We start from the raw sequence: 21,598 nt of genomic DNA, 5'->3' as shown, positions 1-21,598 counted from the left end.
CTTTCGATTTTTGAATCAATTAAAGACAAAACTCTTTATTTTCAGATCAATTAAAGATAAAAATGTATCATCTTGGTATCTGAACTTGGTCATATTGTCCTTTAACTGATCCAGAAGTAAATAATATTATCCTTAATTGATGAAAATATCTAAAATTGAATTTATTTAACAATGAATCAGAAATCAAAGGATCGGGTTGACCCTTTACTCAATCAATCATTAAACCAGTGTAACAAATTCTGCCTTTACAAAAAAAACAAAATCAGACTAACCCCATTAATAAGCTTCATTAATTGTATTAATTTTTTTTAATCGAGATAGATTTATTAAAAAAAAAAAATCAAATATGAGCATGAGAGCCATATAATAAAATTTTTATATTATACTTCTGATTTAGTAAAATTAATTTTAATTTCTTATAATTTTTTTTTTGGGAATATTTCTTTATAAAAAGCTGTTTTAATTTGATTCCACAGGAATTTTCCAGTAGTTCCAAACAGTAGCAAAAGTAAAATGTTATGTTTGGATTATAATTTTTAAAGAAAAAGTTTCAAACTTTGCTTTGAATTCTCTATTTTATTTATCAAAATTCTCAATCACAAGCTGATAAAAGATTACAAATTTACAAACTTTTTCTCTAACCCCAGATAGAAAATGCCTCTAATCCGAAGAAAAAAGCCCACTGAATCAGATTCAAAGACAAATCAAACTGAAGAACAAGAACAAGAACACCAAGAACAAGAAGAAGATGACAAACATAATAAAAAAAAGAAACAAAATCCGAAGGATAAGAAAAATACCGAACCAATCAAGCCAAAATGGTCCTGCATAGATGGTTGTTGCTGGCTGGTTGGTTGGATATGCGTAACATGGTGGCTTTTACTGTTTCTTTTCAATGCAATGCCTGCTTCTTTGCCTCAATATGTTACTGAGGCTATCACCGGTCCTTTGCCGGATCCTCCCGGTGTTAAGCTCAGAAAAGAGGGGCTGAAAGCTAAGCATCCGGTGGTGTTTGTTCCCGGGATTGTTACTGCTGGACTTGAATTGTGGGAGGGTCATCAGTGTGCTGATAGTTTGTTCAGAAAAAGGCTTTGGGGTGGTACTTTTGGTGAAGTTTATAAGAGGTTTGTGTGTTTTTTGGATATTTTTTTGTGTTTTTATGTGATGTGTTTGTTTGATGTGTTGAAAATGTGATTTGGGTAGGTTTAAATTCTATCCTTTTTAACTGTCTAAGTGGGGAATTTTATTGTCTAGTTGGTGATTTGGAGAATTCTTATGTTGGATTTAAGCATGTTTCTTTGGAGGTTTTATGATAGTTTAAGTTGTTGATTTTTGATTTCATTTTGTTCTTAATTTGGTAACTTGAGTATTTTTAGCCTCTACTTTTAGTGTTGTTAAAGTTAGTTGAGCAATTTGGTTAGAAAGAGATTGTTTAACTCGAAAAATTCAGTCTACTTTTGTTGGACATAATTAGTATGCAGTCAACTAGTTAATATTAGTTAGTTTCTTAACTTGTTTCTATAATTGAAAATCTGGATTTGATATATATATTTATATATACATATGGTTTGATATACATGCACGATGCACATTACACCAAACTGTCACCAAAAACTAGTCTATCTTGATCAAAAGTTTCAGTTTCTTGAAATAGATGAAGTGGATATGTTAAGATAAATTCAATAGCTTGTTAAAAGTAAGTTTAAGTTATTAAAGAGAGATCCAAAACTTGCTAAAGTCATGGAAGCCAAAAACAATTATGCTCAAATGTTCGATTTTCTTAGAGGCCTAGGAATTGATGGTTCGGATTGGATATTTATCGGCAGCTTTCCGGTGGTCTGTTATTAGCTTCCTAATTTTCTAAAAATGCTTTTAGTGCTTGCTCAAATGTGGGTTGCATATTTCGCAGGCCTCTCTGCTGGGTGGAGCATATATCACTAGACAATGAAACTGGTTTGGATCCTCCTGGTATAAGGGTCAGGGCAGTCTCTGGACTAGTGGCTGCTGATTACTTTGCTCCAGGCTATTTTGTGTGGGCAGTTCTGATTGCTAACTTGGCACGGATTGGATATGAGGAAAAAACAATGTACATGGCCTCATATGATTGGAGACTTTCATTTCAGAACACTGAGGTTTTTGTTTTGCCTGACATGAACTATTTTGGTATTTTATGGATACTTGTGGAATTTTAGGTACTTGATTTTTTCTCATCATGCAAATGATTAGATATCTGTTAAACTTGATTAATCAGGTCCGTGACCAAACGTTGAGCAGCATAAAGAGTAATATAGAACTTTTGGTTGCTGCAAATGGCGGAAACAAGGCTGTTATTGTTCCACATTCCATGGGTGCTTTGTACTTTCTGCATTTTATGAAGTGGGTTGAGGCACCAGCTCCAATGGGCGGAGGGGGTGGACCGGATTGGTGTGCAAAGCATATCAAGGCGGTCATGAATATCGGGGGTCCATTTTTAGGTGTTCCAAAAGCCGTTGCTGGCCTTTTCTCTGCTGAAGCAAGGGATATTGCTGTTGCCAGGTCTTTTATCTTATTGATCTCACTTCTGATACTGATAGCTTGTTCATAGCTTGCTAGGGATTGCCAATTACCTGAATAATGAGCACATTGAATTACAGAAAAAAATATTATAGTAAAATCATGCATTAATCCTGAGAAGAATTTTCCATTTGTCTGACTGTATCTCTTGAGCTACTGAGTACTGATGGGCAAATATAATCTCCCGCTTTCTTCAGAATGTGCATTGTGCTATTTTGTATGCATTCTGTAAAGTCGGCTTGCATAAAATGCTCTCTATGTGCAGGGCCATCACACCAGGCTTCTTGGACAATGATATGTTCCGTCTACAGACATTGCAACATGTGATGAGAATGTCTCGTACATGGGATGCAACCATGTCGATGATTCCAAGAGGTGGAGACACTATATGGGGTGATGTTGACTGGTCACCTGAAGAAGGTTACATTCATAGAAAAAGAAAGCAAACAAATAATGCAACTGATAATACAAACCAAGATGGAGAGGAAAGTGAGATTTCTCAAAAGAAGAGTGTTAAATATGGAAGAATGATATCGTTTGGGAAAGATGTAGCAGAAGCACCTTCATCTGAAATTGAGAGGATTGACTTCAGGGTAAGTTACTTGTTCTCCTAGGTTTGGAGAGAACGTAATCCCTTTTCTTTAGTAGCGAAGCAATTGGTTTCTTCCAATTTCTGCCGCCTGCTCATCTTATGAAGTTTTGTAGTAGATACAGTATTTATATATATGTGCTCTTGCAGTTCCTTTAGCAATTTAAATTTTGCAAGTTGTCATCTTTGTTATTCTTTAATTGTGTGCTGATTTCATATGGCTCTTGCTAGTATCTTATTTTTCTTTTTCGTAAAGCAACAACTATCTGAATACTCTTGCTAATTTATTCTTTGCTGTCTTAATAATATGCAGGGTGCCGTAAAGGGTCAGAGTATTGCAAACAATACGCGCGTTGATGTGTGGACAGAGTACAATGATATGGGTATTGGAGGTATTAAAGCTGTTGCAGAATATAAGGTCTATACTGCTGGATCAATCATAGACCTGCTTTATTTTGTTGCCCCAAAAATGATGAACCGTGGTAGTGCTCATTTCTCTTACGGAATTGCTGACAATTTGGACGACCCAAAGTACGAACACTACAAATATTGGTCGAATCCCCTGGAAACAAAGTGAGAATTTTATGCTTTATTTTTATTTTTCGGGTTTGTGATTTTGAGTTCTCATCTACACAACAGTCTTTCAAATATCTGTCTCTTATTACTTATTGTATGATATGCTGGTTCTACAGGTTACCAAATGCTCCCGAAATGGAAATATTTTCCATGTATGGCGTCGGAATACCAACTGAAAGAGCTTATGTTTACCAGTTATCTCTAGCTGCTGAGCGCTACATTCCATTTCAGATTGATACATCAGCTGATGAGGGAGGTGAAGATGGCTGTTTGAAAGACGGAGTGTATACTGTTGACGGGGACGAGACTGTTCCTGTTTTAAGTGCCGGGTTCATGTCTGCTAAAGCTTGGCGTGGGAAAACGAGGTTCAATCCTTCAGGAAGTCGAAATTACATTAGGGAGTATGATCATTCACCTCCAGCTAATTTGCTAGAGGGCCGAGGCACACAAAGCGGTGCCCATGTCGATATAATGGGTAATTTTGCTTTAATTGAGGATATTATGCGAGTAGCAGCTGGTGCTACAGGAGAAGAGTTAGGAGGTGATCGAGTTTACTCAGATATCTTTAAGTGGTCTCAGAAGATCAACTTACCACTATAAATTGCAAGGTGAATGTTTAACTTAGGCCAATTGATGCACTTTGCTGTTTGGCCTTGCTATTTCTTAATGATTTCTGAAATTGCACAGTTTTAGCCTATGTTGCGCGGAAACGGAAAATGTTGAAATGGAAACGGCGAAACAACAGTATTTTTACAACTTAAAGTTTCTAAATTTTAGAAGTATTTTCAGAAAGGCTTATCCCCTTAAAATCCCCCCACCTTTTACCCCCATTTCATTTGCACCCTCACGTTGTAAAACCACCAAATATACCCAAATTACGACCTTTCACTTTCAATTGTACCCTCAAGCATTAAATTGACCTCTTTTTATTTGAAAAATGTTCAAATCAATACTTTAAATTTTAGCATATATTTTAAAATAGGACTTAATAATTTATTTAAAACAAAAATAAATCTATTTTTTCAAGTGAAAAGAGATCAATTTAATGCTTGAGGGTGCAATTGAAAGTGAAAGGTCATAATTTGGGTATATTTGGTGGTTTTGCAACGTGAGGGTGCAAACGAATTGGGGGTAAAAGGTGAGGGGTTTTTAAGGGGATAAGCCTTTCAGAAATGAAAATGAAATGACGAAACATATGACTTGACAAAGTTTCCATGCAACTTAGGTTCTAGCAATATATTTCTCAATAAGATTATGGACTTGACATTGCTGGTTCTGAGAAATGGTAATTTTTCTGTTTCCAGAAACGATTTTCTCGACAGCTTTCTGTTCCGCTTGTGCTTGCCGTGGATACTATAATTCTGAAACCAGAGATATCTGAAAGTGATTGTGATTGAAGTTGCAAAGCTGGCTGCACAGCAGCATTCATATTCTGATATTCACTTATCCATTAATGTAAAGATGAATTACAGTTCTTATTGTCCTTGCTTTAATTACCATTCATTTGATATATAGTAAATAAATATATATCTTCTGTAATTCTTATTGCTGAGACATCAAAGATGGAAATATTAGTATATAAATTCTACATGTCTCTGTGACTGCACTTTTGCAGACTTTTGTACTGTCTTTCTGGTTCTTCATTTGCTAAGGTTTCTGAAAAAACTTTGCTACATTTGACAAAGTTGTTAGATTTTATATGTAAAATTGATTTTTTCTAAAAAAAAAAAAATGTAAAGTTGATAAGTCCTAACCACAGACGCACAAAAAATATATAAAAACAAATATTTTTAGAATTTGCTATATAAATCTCTATTTTTTATATAAAATTATATATCTTTTAAATTCGACATTTTCATCTTTATTTTATCCTAATTCATCAATCACACTTAATATAATTCATTTTATTTAATTAAAATCATTTAAGATAGATATTTTAAAATTAAAATTAATTACTCATTATATACAAATAATTTTAATTAAATTTTTATTTAAAATATTTAGAATATTTGTTGACATTGATTGTATTTTTTGTAATTTTATTTAAAATCAGTAAAATGTGCAATTGTGCTCTTAAACTTTTATAAAAAATATTAAATATAATTCTATATGTTAATATGTGCAACTCAGTCATTAAAATTTTAAAATCAATACAAATATATCCTTCAGACTAACTTTCTTTATCTTTCTGCTAGAAAAGGAGTTGATTCACATGATTTAATGAGTTTTGAGGACTGAGTGAAGCCGAAAGCTAGAGTTTAGGTGCATAAATATCTTTCGTCAAACATTCAAGGGTGCATCTGAAACTTTTGCCAAAAATTAAAAAGTACGGTAACACATGGTTGTTAGAATAAACTCGTGTGTAGCGGATAATTACTGAAATGAAATTTCTGGTCTTTCTTTACAATTAATAGTCCTCAAATTTTAGACAAATTACTTTTAAAATTAAAATTTACCCAAAATCCTTTTATCTCGATCACATCGATCCTCCATTTTTCTTCTCTGATTCCTCAATTTCTATGTATTTCCATAAATTAATAACACTAACCCAGTTTTAGTAAACCTGTCGCCTCGTGATTCGCTTCCTGATCCTCTTTTTGCCCTAACCCTAACTCCGTCGCCAAGCTCGCCGGGCAGTTTCAAGTAATTTTGCCTGAATTAATTTAACGGTAACGATCATGTCCTCGAATTTTTTAGTTGTTTTAATTTTAGTTTTATTTATTTGAATTCATTGCATTTTGTATGTATTTTTTTCATTTTTATTTTCATTAATTACATGCAAGTTAGTTATTTAATTTAATTTGATTGTTTTGTTCTGTTTTGTTTTGACTTATTGGTGACTTTGAGCTCTGTTTGTTCATGGTTAATGTTATTCTTGCCCATTTTATGTTCTATGATAGTCTCAACTAATTTAAGCTTTGGTTTTAGGGTTAGCTGCTGTCAAGATGAGTTTGCAACAGCCTACACAGCCCAAATTGTATGCTAACGGATTTGGTCGTCGTAGAGCGGAAAAGGAAGGAGGGGCAAAGTTGGACAGTAAGCTGCAATCTGGAAAATCAATCCCCAATAGATCAAATAGTTCAGGTAGGTTTTGTCCTTAACTGTCTGAAGTTACTGCTGCATTGTTCGTTTTTAACTTCATTATTATAATTACAGGGATTGGGGGAAAAGTTGGAGCGTACGAGAGCCCCTCTCGTGATAGGCTGGTGTATTTATCGTCATGTCTAATAGGGCACCCGGTGGAAGTTCACCTGAAAAATGGATCCATATATTCTGGGACGTGCTACACAACAAATGTTGAGAAGGAATTTGGTATGATAATTTGATTTGTTGAAATTGTACCGCATTTGGTATTATCCATGTGTTTTGACTTTGTCTTTAAATTCTCTTTAAAGGATGCATAATTTGTATAGTAAGTTTCATTCTTAACGTTTCAGCGATTATTCTGAAAATGGCCCGCTTGATGAAGGATGTTTCTTTTCGAGGACAGAAGACAGAATCCCTCAGCAAGGCTCCTTCAAAGACTTTTATTATACCTGGGAAAGATGTTGTTCAAGTGATAGCAAAGGTTTCTACTTTTCTGATCTGCTGCTTCATTCTGTTATTTCTGTTTTGAATTTGATTTCATGTTGAATTTTGAGGTTTATATTAGTTGGGAGGAGAAACAAAAGAATTTGCAACTGATCAATTAGTTAGATATTTGATCAACAAGTTTTAGTGGTACCTATTCTTATAATGTAGATACTCGTGTTCTACTTTTATTTGATGATGATTGACGATTTACTAAGGCAGTTGATCATGTTGCCAGGATGTGCCTGTAACCATGGATGGAATGACTCACGAACTCCATCATAAAAAGCAGCAGGAGATTATGATAGACTCCTTTATATCGCAATCCCGTCATGTTGAAGCAGAGAGAGAGCTGGCACCTTGGGTCCCTGATGAAGATGACCCGCAATGTCCTGAATTAGAAAATATCTTTGATGGCCCTTGGAAAAGGTGGTTATAATAAACATTACTTTTCTTTTTATGTTTTCTAGTGGTTTTCTATTATATTTATACTTCCTTGCTTGAGTAGGATCATTACTTAATAGCTTGTGGCATTTTATCAGCTGCTTGTAGTGTTGCTAATTATAATAATTTTCTTCTAGTTACGTGACCATGTCCCTTTGTGATTTTCCTATTCATTAGGCAATACAATGTAGAAGAAAGTATGGATATAAAGTTTAGGAACGATGAATAATTTCTTGAAGGAGAAATCTGCTGCTACTGGTTTAATTTTTTCCAAGATTTGAAGAACTTTTAATTAGAGTGCGCTTTCTAGCTTTATATTGAAAACCAATGTTGTATGCACATTGGTGACGACTCGGTGTCTTATATTTGTTATTACCCTTTTCCTTTAGGTGCAAAGAGGTGGAATTAGGTACCGATAAAAGTAGCTGTTTTATTGTATTTGCTATTATTTTGAATGGGGGAGTTAATGAGGCTTATAATCAACCTTTCTCATCCCAACCAATTTTTAATTTAATTTGTTTTTATGTGTTTCTTTTCCCTTGTTTAATATAACTATATTTTTATCTGTTATCTCACTGATATTATCTAGCTATGGATTAAATTTTTAGTAGGGGCTGGGATCAATTTGAAACAAATGAAATGTTATTTGGAGTAAAAAGCACCTTTGATGAGGAACTTTATACTACAAAGTTGGAAAGGGGTCCTAAGACGAGGGAATTAGAGAAGGAAGCTACAAGAATAGCAAGAGAAATTGAGGGTGAGGATACAAAAGATCTTCATCTAGCAGAGGTATGCTTATTTACATGCTATTTTATGTGTCTTTTTGGTTTATCAACTCTTTTCGACTTAACTAAACTTTAATCTTAAGTTAAGTAGGGCTGTCATATGCATTGTTTTCTTGCAAATTCTTATTTGCACAGTTTTGGGCTAAATCTTCGTGTCAATTTGTTTTACAGGAAAGAGGCGTACACTTCCATGAACATTTTGATATTGATGAAGAAACCAGATTCTCGTCTGTATATAGAGGTACAGGAGTCGATGATAGTGGATATGAGGAAACTGAGGACATAATATTGGATTCTCGCAATTCTGAGACATTTGGAGATACACCCGCTTCTTGCACCAATAAATATGGTGATCTGAGCCATGTGGAATTTAATGATGGAGCTCGAGTTTTATCAAGTTCTTCCTTGGTAGTTCTTCTTTTTCTTTCTTTAACTAATTATTATAATCTATGCACTCTCATTTTACATTGAAGTTGCTTGTTAATCATTTTTGTGTTTTATATATATGAAGTAGTTTGGGAGATGGTTCATGGGTCAAATCTTTGATCACCTAACCTGGTGGAGATTTGAGGGCATGTGTGGTGTGGGAGTATAAATATAATTTTTTGATCACCTTTGTATAACCAGTTTTATTATTTTTTGAAAGCTAAATTGCTGGTGATGTTAACATCCTTTGTGTTGGAAACTTGAAATTGTTGGCAGTTCACATTAGGCTCTTTATGGGTTTAAAAAACTGATTTGCACTTTCTCTTTCTAATCAAGTTCTTATATATTTTGACAAAAAAAAGTTCTTATATATCGTATGCATCATGTGCAACAAAAACCCTTCTTGGAAACAGATCTGGGAACTCATCGACTCACACTAAAGAAAGGATTGTATCTACTTTGATTTTACTTTTCCACTTTTGTACTTTGTTGGCAATTTATTAGTTATTCGTAACCATTTATACATTCTATTGCCAACTTCTATGCAATTTATTTCCTCTGTTGTTGCTAGTATAAGCTTTGCAAATATGTTTGGGCAGCGTCTTCCTCATGTTGATTTATTTAGTCTTTTTCAGGGATTTGTTTATTGCAGTTTCTGGATAATTATGTTTGTTTGTGCACAGGACGAGGCAGAGTGTTCTCAGTCAACTACTGGTGTTGATTTGAATCAATCAGGTTCTTATGAGCATTCTAGACGGCTAGCATCTGAATTTCCTCCTAAAACTTTGTCCACTTCAGAGAGCAAAACCAGGTTCATATGATTTTGTTGATTACCAGTTCATAATTGAATGTACTTGATCATGACATGGGTTGAACATGGGTTATAAGAACATGAATTCACTTGTTTATTTTACTGTCAACTTCCTGGTTTCTCATTTGGAAATTATAGGGGCCAAGAGAATCTTCATGATGAACACGGAGCAAATGAGTGTCATAAGGAGTTTGTAGAAGAGCAAATTGTAAGCCATACTCTATTATCTCGATGGAACTTGAAGTTAATTACTTTTTGTTGTGCTGTTTCTAATGTTCTTCCTTTTCCCATTCTTGTTCCCATCAGATACAGAGAGCTCATGATCCTCCATTATCAACATGTGACGGTGAGTGAATTATTAATTGCTTTTAGGTACCTTTCCTTTAAAGTTGAAGTATATGTGCCTGATATATCCGATGCAGTGGTCTAAAATCTTGGCTGACACTCTAGAAGAGTATGATCCTTCCTTTGATATCTGCTGTTTGCATGACTGACAAATGTTTTATATAATCACTGCCGTGCAGGTTCACAGTTCTCATTGAAGAAAGATGCCTTTGACAAAGGGGGTTTATCTTCTAATAGTACTAACTATGCTCCTTCACCGACTATTCCTTCAAAAAGTAATGAAAAGACAGTTTCTTCTGGTGAACGGTCAGAAAGTGCGCCATCTGTCAAAGTAGTTGGAGAAGTGCAATCTGCCCACTCTCGTGGGCGTCCTGGCAGTGCTGCTTCATCAAATTCTGATTGCGTAGGTGCTGCCTCGGTTTCCAATGGTCCGGGTTCGGGTTTATCACCAAGCTCGTCAATGGGTTCATTAACTTCAGAGAAATCAACATTGAACCCCTATGCTAAGGTGTGATTTAAGTTTAGGTTTTATGTTTTTGCTTTATGTGACGGCAATACAACTACATAACATATCCTATGCACGGTGCACAGAATGAAGCCAAATGAATTAACTATACTGTAAAAGGCTAATTTAAATGGTTTTATTTTTTCGTTAATGCTCTTGTAATGTGAATACAGGAATTCAAACTAAATCCAAATGCCAAGAGTTTCTTGCCTTCTCAAGCGCCTGTTCGACCTCCATCTCCCATGTCTGATGGTTCCTTCTACTTTCCACCAAATGTCCATGCTCTACCGCATATGCATGGCATGCCTATGGGAATTGGAGTAAGTATCAATATAATCTTTTTTATTATTTGTTGATTCTTGAGTTAGTGTTTAAATGATATGTAAAAGTTGTAAGTCATTGTGATCCTGTAATAATCGTCTTTTCCCACCTAATGGTAAATGTTTGGTTACAATACAACAATATGATTTGTATGTGTTTTAGACTTGGAGTGATTTTTTATGTCGTTGATCACACTCAAGTTATTTCTTTCCATTGAGCTATCTCTATTAGATTGTGTGAGTGGTTCTCTTCTCTTGGTCTATACAAAAGCAGTATTGGGTTCCATCCTTTATAATATGTGAGAGATATACTAGCTTGTCAATAAACACTTCATGCTCACAAATTATTATGACCTTTAATTCTATTATTAGAGTGACATTTCCTTACTAAGGACATTCAATGCGAAGCACGAAATGACAGTCTCTTTCTTCTTCCTTCCTATCTTTTGAATTTTAAGTTGTTCTCTGGTAAGTGGCTTTTCATCAATATCCACAATAGCATCTGCTACTAATTGATGTCTAATTTGGGTTCTTTTTTGTCCCCTCATCTGGATAGAAACTTGATTGGATCAAGTTTTAATCAGAAATGTAGTTGGGATTTGCTATCTGAATCCTTTGCCCAAATCCGCCAAATAAAGAACCAATTCTGTTTATGTATGTGAGCTCCCTAGCTGATGAACTTTATTTCAAACGAACTCGAGTGATGTTGTCTCTTAATATGTCAATTTATTTGTTCATTAGTTATCTCTGGTCTCATTAGTAATTTTTAGTAGTACATCTTTTGCTGGTTACTTCTATTTTATACTTGAATGTGGGAAGCAGCTTGTTAAGTGTTAAAATAAGTATAACCCTTTTATAACCCTTTTAGAGATGGTAATGTCTTTTTATTACTCCCTCTGTCCCAGAATTGATAGGCGATTTAAGACAAAAACATCTATTAAAATTTATCCAGGTAAAATGAGTTAATTTATAAAAAAGAATACCACACTTACCCCTTTAATGTAGTTGGAATTTTATGTTTTTTTTAGTATTTTGTGTTTTCTTTTTAATGATTCTACTATACTTACTAAGGTATATATATGACAATTAATCGTATAAGTAATAATTGAGTCCCTATAATTTGGGACGAAGAACATTAAACTGTGACTATCAATTTGGGACGGAAGTAGTATGTGCTAAGAGGCGGTTTTTGCCGACCTCTTGTGTTCAGTTTGCTTCTAAAATACTGTGGCTGATTTTTAATTATTTTGCAGGTTGGACCGTCATTTACCAGTCATCAGCCTGTTATCTATAACCCGCAGGTTGCATCGTTGCAATCACAACAAGCATATTTTCATCCTGGACCTCAGGTACAGTATTACTCAGAACTTGCGGTGGACGCCGTACTGGAAATTTCCTTCTCATGTCATCTGATTTTACATTTACATGTTATTGCAGTATGGACAACAGATGCTGGTTGGCCACCCAAGGCAAGTCTTGTACATGCCAGGCTATCAACCTGTAAGTGATTCTTCTGATGTATTATTTTCTTTGTTCTTCTAATTGAAAGAATGACATCTTCTTGCCAAAGCATCCAGTTTTAAGATTAGTTTGGACGAAAAAAAGTTGCCAGACACATATTGTGGTTTACTTTTGGTTGGGATTGGAGAAATATTAGGTTGTCCTTATAGTAGTTTGATTCGATTTTATCTAATCAATGCCTAAGTAACTACCTACTCCGTATTAATCAAGGATAGTGTGTCTAACATGATTAGTTCTCCTTATAAAATAGGGGCACTTGTAAAAAAAGCCCCATCTTTCATCGTTGTAGCGATATAAGCCCACTTTTTAAAACATGACACTGAAAGGCCCTACCTTTCATCAATTGGCATTTCTTGCCAAACGCGTTTCTTCACCAAACGACGCCGTTTTTGGCGGTTCTTAATGAATAAAACGCCATCGGATAATGCCTTTTGACCACAAATGCCAAGAAATGAAAAGTTGGGCCTTTTTGTACCACGTTTTTAAAAGCGTGGGGTTCTATTTTGCAAATTACCCTATAAAATATTTTCTTCTTTATGATATATCATATATGCATTATTACCCCAAGTTAGCTTAAAAGGTCAGATATAGGCACTAGGAAATGTATACTTTCTGGGTGGATTTGGAAGTTATGACTAGTGTTAGGTATCTTATTCGGTTAAATTTACTCCAAGCGCAGGAAATGCCATTTAAAGGACGAGATTTTTAGTCGGGTGATAATATATTCATGGCAGTTTGACCTCTGCTCGCAAGCAATAAACTTTTGAGAGACTGCTTGGAACAGTTTTTGGGGGATCCAAGCTTGGCAGTCCGATGAAATGTTACAGTTGATGAGCCCCATTTGTGGTCGGGGAAGTTGGCTAATTGTGGGATATATAAATTGTTTTAAAAATCATATGTATGCTTCATTTATATACCATAACTGGATTTCTCAACTCGTCTTCTTACAGTGACTGTTCTATTTTGATAAATTAATTTTGGATACAAATTTGTGTTGTTTTTTCTTTGATTTAAATTTATATTTCCTGGTTTTGATTCGAGTGTTATTGTCTCCTTTATCTCAAACATTTGTTACATGTTGTATTATACTAAACCATTTTTTGTCCTTAATCTGCTTTTTTTTACTCCCTTGTTCCACTCTAAGAAAAGGTAGTTTAATTTAGTTTGATTTAATTGTCTTTATAGTGTTTTCCCGAATTTATTTTGTTAAATTAGATGCTTAATTATGTTTTGCATTATCATGCTTGTCATGCATTTGATTGTGTTCTTTTTGATAGTGGGTAAACCTAAATAAATATTTAATTATCTTTATTTTAAATTGTAGGTATTCAATTATTACTTTATTATGTAATTATCTAGTCTCAATAAAAAAAAGGGTAATTCTCTAGTAATAATATATTCATTAATCAAAGTGAAATGTCTTGGAAAGACATAAAAACCACGAAACAAAAATTACTACACTTTTTTTGTATTTATTCATTTGTCCATTTAGTCAATTTCATTTGTTTATAGAACTTGTTTGTTTGGAAATTTAAGATAATTTTAACTATTTATTTTTCAAGTTTACAACTTCTCATAATCAAAGCATTAATAATTAATTATTAAAGTTATATCAGTGTTTATTTCTAATAATTATGATAAAATGGACATTTTTTTTACTTTGTATGCTATATTTAAAATAGACAAGTAAATAAAAATAAAAGGATAATTATGGTATTTTTTTTAAAAATAATTTATTTTATTGAAAAAATTAATTTTTTGATGAACAGAGAATTGATAGCATTATCTCATTACTGCCACATGCTTATAAGATGGATGAGATATAGAATAAGTACGAGGTATTGGGTTGTTGTATTAAATTGGTGATACTTTATTAATGAGATTAGGTCCTCATAAAGTGGTTATGCAGCTTTGAATTTATTAACCCATAATAATGTCAACGTCTACAGGACATGCCATTATCTTTTCAACTGGTGGGTGCTATCAGGGGCTCTGCGCAAAATGAAATCAAACCCAACCGTATAAATTCATTTCGGTTCGAAAAAATTAATTTTGGTCGGCTCAGTCTTGAATATGAGAAAGTTCAGCAAGATTTTAGTGCTAAACTAAACTGAAAAAACTGAACTGAACTAACTGATTCAATTTATTTAAGAAGAACTGTATCTTTATTAATTCTGTTTCTTTCGATTCTAAAAATATATAAAATTCTAATTTGATCCGGATTGAACACACACACACTCTCTATATGTAATGATGACAGTTTTATTCATTTATTTGTAATAATTTTATAGTTTAGACGTTAAAATTAAAATTAATTCTTAAAATCTACCAGTTTGAAACTTGAAGCTGATCAGTTCTATCTAAATTTTGTTTGGTTGACATAAGTTGGGGGTTTTTTCCCAAATAATTGCCCTATAAAAACAATATTCCCAAATGGTGTCTCTTGCTTGAATCCGCAAGTCATACTTGCGGATTGACCCATGAATCCGCAAGTCTGACTTGCGGATTCAAGCAAGAAACCCTTAATCACCCGATTAAGGGTGATTAACCCTTAATCGAGTGATTAAGGGCTGACACCAATCATTGGGAGACAATTTTGTCTCCCAATAATTGGTGATTGGAATTAATGATTGGGCATTTAGTGCCCAATCATTAATCCCAATATATCAATTAAAAAAAATTAATTTATATATTATTCTATTTTAACAAATACCTACTAATTTAAAATTGATAAAAATATTAAACATTAAAAATTAAATACAAATTATAACATTTGTAATAATTTAAAATAACAATATTATTTTAAAATTGTTTACAAGTACTAAAACTAGTCACGATATCGAGCCGGTTTTCGCATGCGGGTTCTCATGTCATAACCCTGCTGAGTGCGTCGGTGACGTGAGGTATCAGTCACAGGGTTATAGTCGCCACTGTCACCCTCGTCACTGGTATCAGAATCGTCGTTGTCTTCTGAATCGTCACTATCTTCGTCTGTAGGCTGGTGTGGCTGTTCAATAACCAGAGCTGGAGTAGTGTCTCGCAGATCCTGCGAGGTGATGTCCGGATACAGGGTAAAACTAGGAGGCGTAAAATGCTGAAACCGATCACCGGAAAACGGATCAGCAGACAGATCTGCACCAGAGCACCACGGCTCCGTAGTCGAGAAATACATCTGCGAAGGATCTTGAGCCTGAGGCGACCCAGAAGGTGGTACCTGATGTGACGATGACGCCTGTCATGCAGTAGGTGCGGCGGGATAGTAGAACAACTGTTCAATGAAATCCGACTCTGTCGACGTACGCCATGGGACATCTGAATGCGTCGGCGGTGCAGGCCATGACTGATCTGACTCTGGCTGAGCCGGCGTACCTAGTGGAGTATATCCCATCTCTCCCAGATATGAATGGAAAGACGGAATCGGCGGCTGGCGAACCTGAATAATGAATTGATTAGATTTATAAACTGAAATAGAAGATTATAAATTACAAATATAATAAAATAGGTCGAACCTGTGAATCAGATGGCGCAAAAGGATCTCGAGTGTTGGCAAATGTCGTATGTCTAAAAGATGAGTCACTATACGACATCGGCGCCGGGGGGACCTGAACAACGTAACTTATTAAATTGTAAACTAAAAATGTAAATTATAAATTAACTACAATAATAATAAAGTAACTCAAACCTGTGACTCAGATGGCCCTGGTCGATCCTGAGTGGTCGTAAAGGTCGTATCTCCAAAAAATGAGTCAACATACGGCATCGACGCAGGCGGGACCTGAAACTATAACATCGGGTAGCACTAAGCGTAAGAGCATAAAATACGAGTTAATCAAGTGAAATAGTATATTAAATTGTCTCAAACCTGTGGATATGATGCTTGGGGTGTCGCCCCGGAGGTTGACCCGTAATGTTGTCTTTCCCAGTAGTCCGGCTGCGGTATGTCTGAGGTACCCGCCACCTCCGTGTGAAAAAATAATGGCTCTGGGATAGGGTACACATGCTCTGGACGGGGCTGTGGAGGCATTCTGCGTGGCTGTCGACGCCGTCCTCTAATAGAGCTTAAATCGACCTGACAGGGAGGGAGCGGAGGCAGCTGGTATGGTTGGTCGGCTGGCTCAGGAGGGGGAAGTGTGACGTCCCTGCGATCCTCCATGGTAGCAAGCTGAGAACTTCGTGCACCAAACCTAATCCTGCGAGCGGCACTCGAACTGGCCTCCCCCGTAACATGGGTTCTCTCCTGCAAATCGCGCTGTGACAATATACAATAAACCGTCACTAATATTATTAATGAAAATTAATTAAATGTAAATAGTTTTAATTTACAAAATACGTACACTAGTGCCAGCCTCTGCACCCTGAAGTGTAATCCATCTCCGGCATCGACGCCTATACCAGTCCATGTACTGGGAATGGTAATGGGGTGGGTGCTGAAGCTGCCGGCCCTGAACTACAAACGCGTTTCTATTGTTCCAAAGTTGCACCCAGTAGTCCATCTCATATGCGAAGCTCGAGGAACCCCGGTAGCGGACGTTGTGAAGCTCCTCAGTCTGCAAGGGGGGCAACGGAATAGGCTGAACTAGGCCGAACTGCTGAAGCACCCTGTCTGGCTGGTGCCACTCCACAATGTTATAGTAAATGAGTGGGACTCGCGCACGCCAGAGATGTGCCCCATCGAGGTACTCTCGAGGGATCGAGCTGAGAATATCGTCAGAATATGGCTGCCAGTGGATCTGGACAATAAAATCGAACACACTGTCAAAATGTGGTTAATTATGTAAAATTAAACTGAAATAACTACAAAACTTACATCCTCGTATCGCAGGCCATCCAAAATTAATCTCACGGCATGGATGCTGTGCCTCGGGACTGCCCGACGATCCCTACGCCCGCCCCACCTGTTAAAAAATACATTGACGAATAAATACATTGATTTACAAAAACATTATAAATACTAGTAAGTACGCACCTGTCACCCAAAGGTAGATCCTCTGCTATTATTGGGGTCAGCAGTTGGGGTCGAAGTGGCCTCAGTCGCTCGAACGCCCATAGCTGTACAATCCACAGAGGACCTCCTATGTTACGTCGGCGTTTGTGCATCCGTGTGGTAATGCACATCTCGTGGTATAAATGGGCCAAAACTGCAGATCCCCAGCTGATAGTCCGTAAATCATGTAAATTTGCTAAAAGGGGTAAAATTCTCAAACCCAAATGACCACTGTTCAGGTCTGGGAAGCACAAAGTCTGTAGAGCAGCCCATAGGTACGCCCTAACCGCCCATTCAACATGTTCAGGTGTAGCATAGGCCGGTAAACTAGTAAACTCGCGGAACTCACTATACAGCCACCTGGACCCAACCCAAGATGTACCCTCTGACTGAGAAAGCTCTAACGGTCTCCCTAACAGGGCAACACCCCTATCCTGCCAGTCGTCCACCCTGTCTCCAGTCACAGCCGTCCCATCAATGGGGAGTCCAGTAAGGATTGCAATATCCTGCAAAGTGATCGTGCACTCCCCATCTGGAAACATGAATGTATGCGTCTCAGGCCTCCACCTCTCCACTAATGCTGTGATAATGGACATGTCGAGCCGATATTGTCGCATCCTGATGAAACCAGAGAGCCCTGTCCGGCGGACTCCTTCCTGGATGCGTGAATCTATCGAACCAAAGGAGGGCAACCCGTGACTTGTCCGCGAACCTAGGACACTTACGTCCTCCTGAAAGAAAAATTGTATACAAAGTCAGAGTTTCATTGAGCACATTACCAAATTAATATGGAAATAATAAAATAGCATTACTTACAGGGTGATCCCAAGTGTAAGACGATATGTGATTGTATTGTTGAGTCAGAAGTTCGTCATTTAAAGGTCCAGGCTGAAAGTACTCAGGCTGGTAGTGACCACCGGGGGCAGCCATTGCTGCAAAAAATATGGACATAATTGATATCATTAACTACATAAACATGCCACAAAGGGGATCTTCATTTTAAACAATCTGATTGTTGAAAATAATGACATTACATTAAAAAAAATAAATACATTAAATTAACAACAAATTAATGACATTACATAAAGGGAAAATCGTGAAATTACATGAAGGAAAAAAAACAACATTACATGAAAGGAAAATAATGACATTACATGGCAGATTATCATTTTAGGCATCTCTAATCCTATTAGTGCAAGTTCTGGCATTATGGCCCCTATTTCCACATTTACTACAAAAATTTGGGCTACGGTCCTCTCTATAAGTTTGATCCATTTCATTTCTAAACCGTTGATTTACTGGTCGTCCCTTCTTTCTAGCCCAGCCAGGATTTGGCACAAACGGGAGGTCGTTCGGTTTTATCCAACGCTCACGGTCACGTAATGAATGAAAAACGTGACTCCAAGCTTGGATTGCGTTTTGGTTCCGATAGTGCGACCCAATGTAGTCATGAGGGTTCAAATTCTCCTTTAAGCACACCGCCATAGCATGAGAGCAAGGCACCTTCAGCTGGTGAAACTTACCACACGTGCATTTTTTTTTATGGAGGTTTACTGTATGGACATTTCCGCCGGCTTGATTATGATTATTCTTCTTAGTCACCACTTCACACGTCATTGTGGTCATGTCATACGGCTGGACAACATGAGTACGAGACTTGTCTCCTGCTTTTCGCAATATTTGGATGCAGATTGGCGTGTACTCAATGTTCTTGTCGATCAATGACTTATAAAATTTCCAACGGGAAATGTATTTTTCGACAAGCTTACGGAAAATAGCTTCAATCATTGCGGTGATAGGCAGCCCTCTGATATTCTTGAGCGTCGCATTAACAGACTCAGCATAATTTGTTGTCATCGCATTGTGACGTTGTCCGTTGACGTCATACGCCCTTGCCCACTGATTTTTCTTCAATACTTCCTTATTCATCAAATATTTATACCCATCAGGCGATTTGATCTTCATAATTTTCATATACCGTGTGAATTTTTTTTTCTGGTAAGCACGTCCTGTACATCGCCAAAAAATTAATAAAAAAATTCAATTTTTCCATATTATCGCAATATACGAACATAGATTATTAAAGCGCAATGATTTTACCTGCTTTTTCTGCCAGTTTTTTCAAATCCTTATCTCTGAAATGAGTATTGAAATTACTCGCTAAATGCCTTATGCAAAATATGTGAGAAACACCCGCCCACTCCGGACGCTTCAAAACAGCTATTATTCCACCAGCGCGATCCGAAATAATTGCCACTTTTCTCTCCTTGATAACATGCTCCCAGAGATGACTCAAAAAATATTCATAGCTTGCTGCGCTCTCCGATTCGACAAGTGCAAAGGCAAGTGGCATTATGTGATTGTTTCCATCTATCGCCGATGCGATCAACAAGGTCATTGTGTATTTTCCATACAAATGAGTCCCGTCAACGAATAACACAGGTTTCAAAAAAGCAAATCCAGCTGTCATCGGGTAGAAGGTCCAAAACATTCTGCGAAACATTCTCACTCGGGGATTTTGCGAGTGGTTTGTGTAAATTGGATCGCCTGTTTAATGGAATTTGAACATAATTAGAGACGGAACACAATTGTCTTGGCATGGACATAATAAAATACAGATTGTACTTAAAAATGTACCTTCTGCATGCCAGAATGATCCGGGATTTGTGACCTTCACATTGGCCATGAAGCTACAAACTTCGGCGAAAGAGTCCTTCCAGTTTCCGTAGGCGCTGCATATTGCCTTCTCCTTAGCTAACCAAGTTCTTTTATAGGTAGGCATTACAGAAAATCTTTCCCAAATACCAGCCATCAGCGTCTTGATGCGAATGTCGCGTTGTTCCAACACCAGGTCCTTGATAAATTCTACGATTTGATTAGACTTAAAGTTTCGATGGTCGCGACCTGTCATAAAATGATCGCACGTGTGTGGCCCTATATATTTTGTCAGGGTCCATGTATGATTTGCCTGTAGTTTGGTTGCTCGCAACCACCATCCGCAGATTTCGTTGTGTCGGCAAACAAACACGATTGTCTTGGGGGTAGTCCGATGAAACTGGTGCTCCTTCCCCATAGCGATTGAATAAGCGGTTGCACAGGTCTGAACAGCATCGCGACTTTTGAAGGTCATCCCCGTTTGAAACTCCATTCCTGGCTGCCAAGTAAAATTCGGGGTCTCACCCTCATTCAAGTCAACTACGAAATCGTCAACATTTACACGACTAACGTGTTCAGGGAGCTGCGACTGGTAATGAGTTTGTTCTCCCGAATTGGCCATTTCTAACTCGGCGTCGATGTCTCCTGCATCATCTTCATCGCTCTCATAAAAGTGTTCGTCTTCATCTTCGTCACTGCTCCTTACTGACTCACTGTCCCACTCTGACTCGCTCGAATCGCTTAACTCCAAATTATCCAGCGAAATTTCAGTTCCACCCAAAATCCGGTACTCAACGTAGAACTCCATAATTCGTAGATTCGGACATCTCATAGATTCGGTTAGTATTCCAAATAAATGGTTATTGTCCTGCACTAAAAAGAGTGCGTACGAATCTACTTCACCCCTTACAAATTTAGGCAGTCTGAATAAAATTTGTGTAATCTCCACTTCTGAGTTAGTAGAGTTCGGTCCGCTACAAACTGCTCTTTTACAAATGTTAACCAATTCATCGAAATTCATTCGTTCACTGAGTGGCATCTCCACTCGACAACCACCGTGATATTCTACTCCACGGGGGGAGTTTACAATTTGCCCATCGAACCATATCAGAAAGGATACATTGAGTGTCGACATTACTACACATTTTTTTACAAAAAATTAATTATCTATATTTAATATTTGTCCATAAATTAAGATAACAATTTCAAATACAAAGCATCTTTTAATCACATTTTACTAGCACTAAATAATTATAACAATTATTTCTAATATTTAACTAACAATATAAAAATGAGTTCACTTTTAACTATTATAATTTTTTAATATTTTTAAAAGTTAAATAAAATAGAAAAATTCTTCTAAAAATTACTAATCTCTAACATTTTACTAAAATGTAATTAATTTTTATTATTATCCATTATACTATTTCTTTAAATCATGCCATTTTTTAAAATTATACTTGATTCTAGTATTTTATTTAATAATGATAATACTTACTTACCATTTTACATTA

The 21,598-nt window shown here is 36.4% G+C and overlaps 4 protein-coding genes across 5 annotated transcripts; 2 read left to right on the top strand and 2 right to left on the bottom strand.

The window, feature by feature from the left end:
* The first annotated feature begins 480 nt into the window (after positions 1–480).
* LOC126681645 (phospholipid:diacylglycerol acyltransferase 1-like) lies at positions 481–5,308 on the top strand. The gene is made up of 7 exons (XM_050377191.1): positions 481–1,124; positions 1,910–2,132; positions 2,252–2,535; positions 2,819–3,146; positions 3,456–3,715; positions 3,835–4,326; positions 5,023–5,308. Exons 1-6 carry the CDS (start codon positions 655–657, stop codon positions 4,316–4,318), a joined length of 2,049 nt encoding a protein of 682 aa, XP_050233148.1. The 5' UTR covers positions 481–654; the 3' UTR covers positions 4,319–4,326; positions 5,023–5,308.
* An 845-nt stretch (positions 5,309–6,153) lies between these two features.
* On the top strand, positions 6,154–13,485 carry LOC126681204 (polyadenylate-binding protein-interacting protein 3-like). 2 transcript variants are annotated; one of them, XM_050376675.2, is made up of 15 exons: positions 6,154–6,387; positions 6,647–6,802; positions 6,875–7,030; positions 7,156–7,286; positions 7,527–7,717; positions 8,344–8,521; positions 8,689–8,925; positions 9,627–9,754; positions 9,893–9,962; positions 10,061–10,100; positions 10,279–10,607; positions 10,778–10,924; positions 12,178–12,273; positions 12,362–12,424; positions 13,125–13,485. In XM_050376675.2, the coding sequence occupies exons 2-15, from the start codon at positions 6,664–6,666 to the stop codon at positions 13,152–13,154; spliced, it is 1,935 nt and encodes a 644-aa protein (XP_050232632.1). In that variant the 5' UTR covers positions 6,154–6,387; positions 6,647–6,663; the 3' UTR covers positions 13,155–13,485. The 2 variants fall into 2 exon arrangements, with proteins under 2 accessions (XP_050232632.1, XP_050232631.1); XM_050376674.2 differs by having other exon boundaries at positions 8,341–8,521.
* A 1,971-nt stretch (positions 13,486–15,456) lies between these two features.
* LOC126680752 (serine/threonine-protein phosphatase 7 long form homolog) lies at positions 15,457–18,374 on the bottom strand. Its single transcript, XM_056106038.1, has 8 exons — positions 18,246–18,374; positions 17,412–18,160; positions 17,253–17,340; positions 16,780–17,175; positions 16,308–16,694; positions 16,128–16,226; positions 15,955–16,047; positions 15,457–15,878 (listed from the first exon to the last, which is right to left on the bottom strand). Exons 1-8 carry the CDS (start codon positions 18,357–18,359, stop codon positions 15,681–15,683), a joined length of 2,124 nt encoding a protein of 707 aa, XP_055962013.1. The 5' UTR covers positions 18,360–18,374; the 3' UTR covers positions 15,457–15,680.
* A 125-nt stretch (positions 18,375–18,499) lies between these two features.
* LOC130015494 (uncharacterized) lies at positions 18,500–21,321 on the bottom strand. Its single transcript, XM_056105754.1, has 3 exons — positions 20,067–21,321; positions 19,530–19,976; positions 18,500–19,438 (listed from the first exon to the last, which is right to left on the bottom strand). The coding sequence occupies exons 1-3, from the start codon at positions 21,217–21,219 to the stop codon at positions 18,600–18,602; spliced, it is 2,439 nt and encodes an 812-aa protein (XP_055961729.1). The 5' UTR covers positions 21,220–21,321; the 3' UTR covers positions 18,500–18,599.
* Between the last annotated feature and the right edge of the window lie 277 nt (positions 21,322–21,598).

The sequence above is a fragment of the Mercurialis annua genome, linkage group LG5, assembly GCF_937616625.2.
Source record: "Mercurialis annua linkage group LG5, ddMerAnnu1.2, whole genome shotgun sequence".
Taxonomy (NCBI): domain Eukaryota; kingdom Viridiplantae; phylum Streptophyta; class Magnoliopsida; order Malpighiales; family Euphorbiaceae; genus Mercurialis; species Mercurialis annua.
The sequence above is the reverse complement of the archived record's forward strand: the minus strand, read 5'-3'. Positions and strand labels throughout refer to the sequence as shown.

What these genes read in the sequence shown, in the direction of transcription:
- LOC126680752 (XM_056106038.1), bottom strand. Translation starts at nt 18,359, where the DNA reads ATGGCTGCCCCCGGTGGTCACTACCAGCCTGAGTACTTTCAGCCTGGA. An exon ending in CCCAAGCATCATATCCACAG is followed by an intron (nt 16,227 to 16,307) that starts GTTTGAGACAAT and finishes CCGATGTTATAG; the next exon opens with TTTCAGGTCCCGCCTGCGTC. An exon ending in TTGCGCCATCTGATTCACAG is followed by an intron (nt 15,879 to 15,954) that starts GTTCGACCTATT and finishes TTCATTATTCAG; the next exon opens with GTTCGCCAGCCGCCGATTCC.
- LOC126681645 (XM_050377191.1), top strand. Translation starts at nt 655, where the DNA reads ATGCCTCTAATCCGAAGAAAAAAGCCCACTGAATCAGATTCAAAGACA. An exon ending in TTGAGAGGATTGACTTCAGG is followed by an intron (nt 3,147 to 3,455) that starts GTAAGTTACTTG and finishes AATAATATGCAG; the next exon opens with GGTGCCGTAAAGGGTCAGAG. An exon ending in TCGAATCCCCTGGAAACAAA is followed by an intron (nt 3,716 to 3,834) that starts GTGAGAATTTTA and finishes CTGGTTCTACAG; the next exon opens with GTTACCAAATGCTCCCGAAA.
- LOC130015494 (XM_056105754.1), bottom strand. Translation starts at nt 21,219, where the DNA reads ATGTCGACACTCAATGTATCCTTTCTGATATGGTTCGATGGGCAAATT. An exon ending in ATCATTCTGGCATGCAGAAG is followed by an intron (nt 19,977 to 20,066) that starts GTACATTTTTAA and finishes TCCATTAAACAG; the next exon opens with GCGATCCAATTTACACAAAC. An exon ending in AAAACTGGCAGAAAAAGCAG is followed by an intron (nt 19,439 to 19,529) that starts GTAAAATCATTG and finishes GGCGATGTACAG; the next exon opens with GACGTGCTTACCAGAAAAAA.
- LOC126681204 (XM_050376674.2), top strand. Translation starts at nt 6,664, where the DNA reads ATGAGTTTGCAACAGCCTACACAGCCCAAATTGTATGCTAACGGATTT. An exon ending in CAATAGATCAAATAGTTCAG is followed by an intron (nt 6,803 to 6,874) that starts GTAGGTTTTGTC and finishes TTATAATTACAG; the next exon opens with GGATTGGGGGAAAAGTTGGA. An exon ending in AAATGTTGAGAAGGAATTTG is followed by an intron (nt 7,031 to 7,155) that starts GTATGATAATTT and finishes TTAACGTTTCAG; the next exon opens with CGATTATTCTGAAAATGGCC.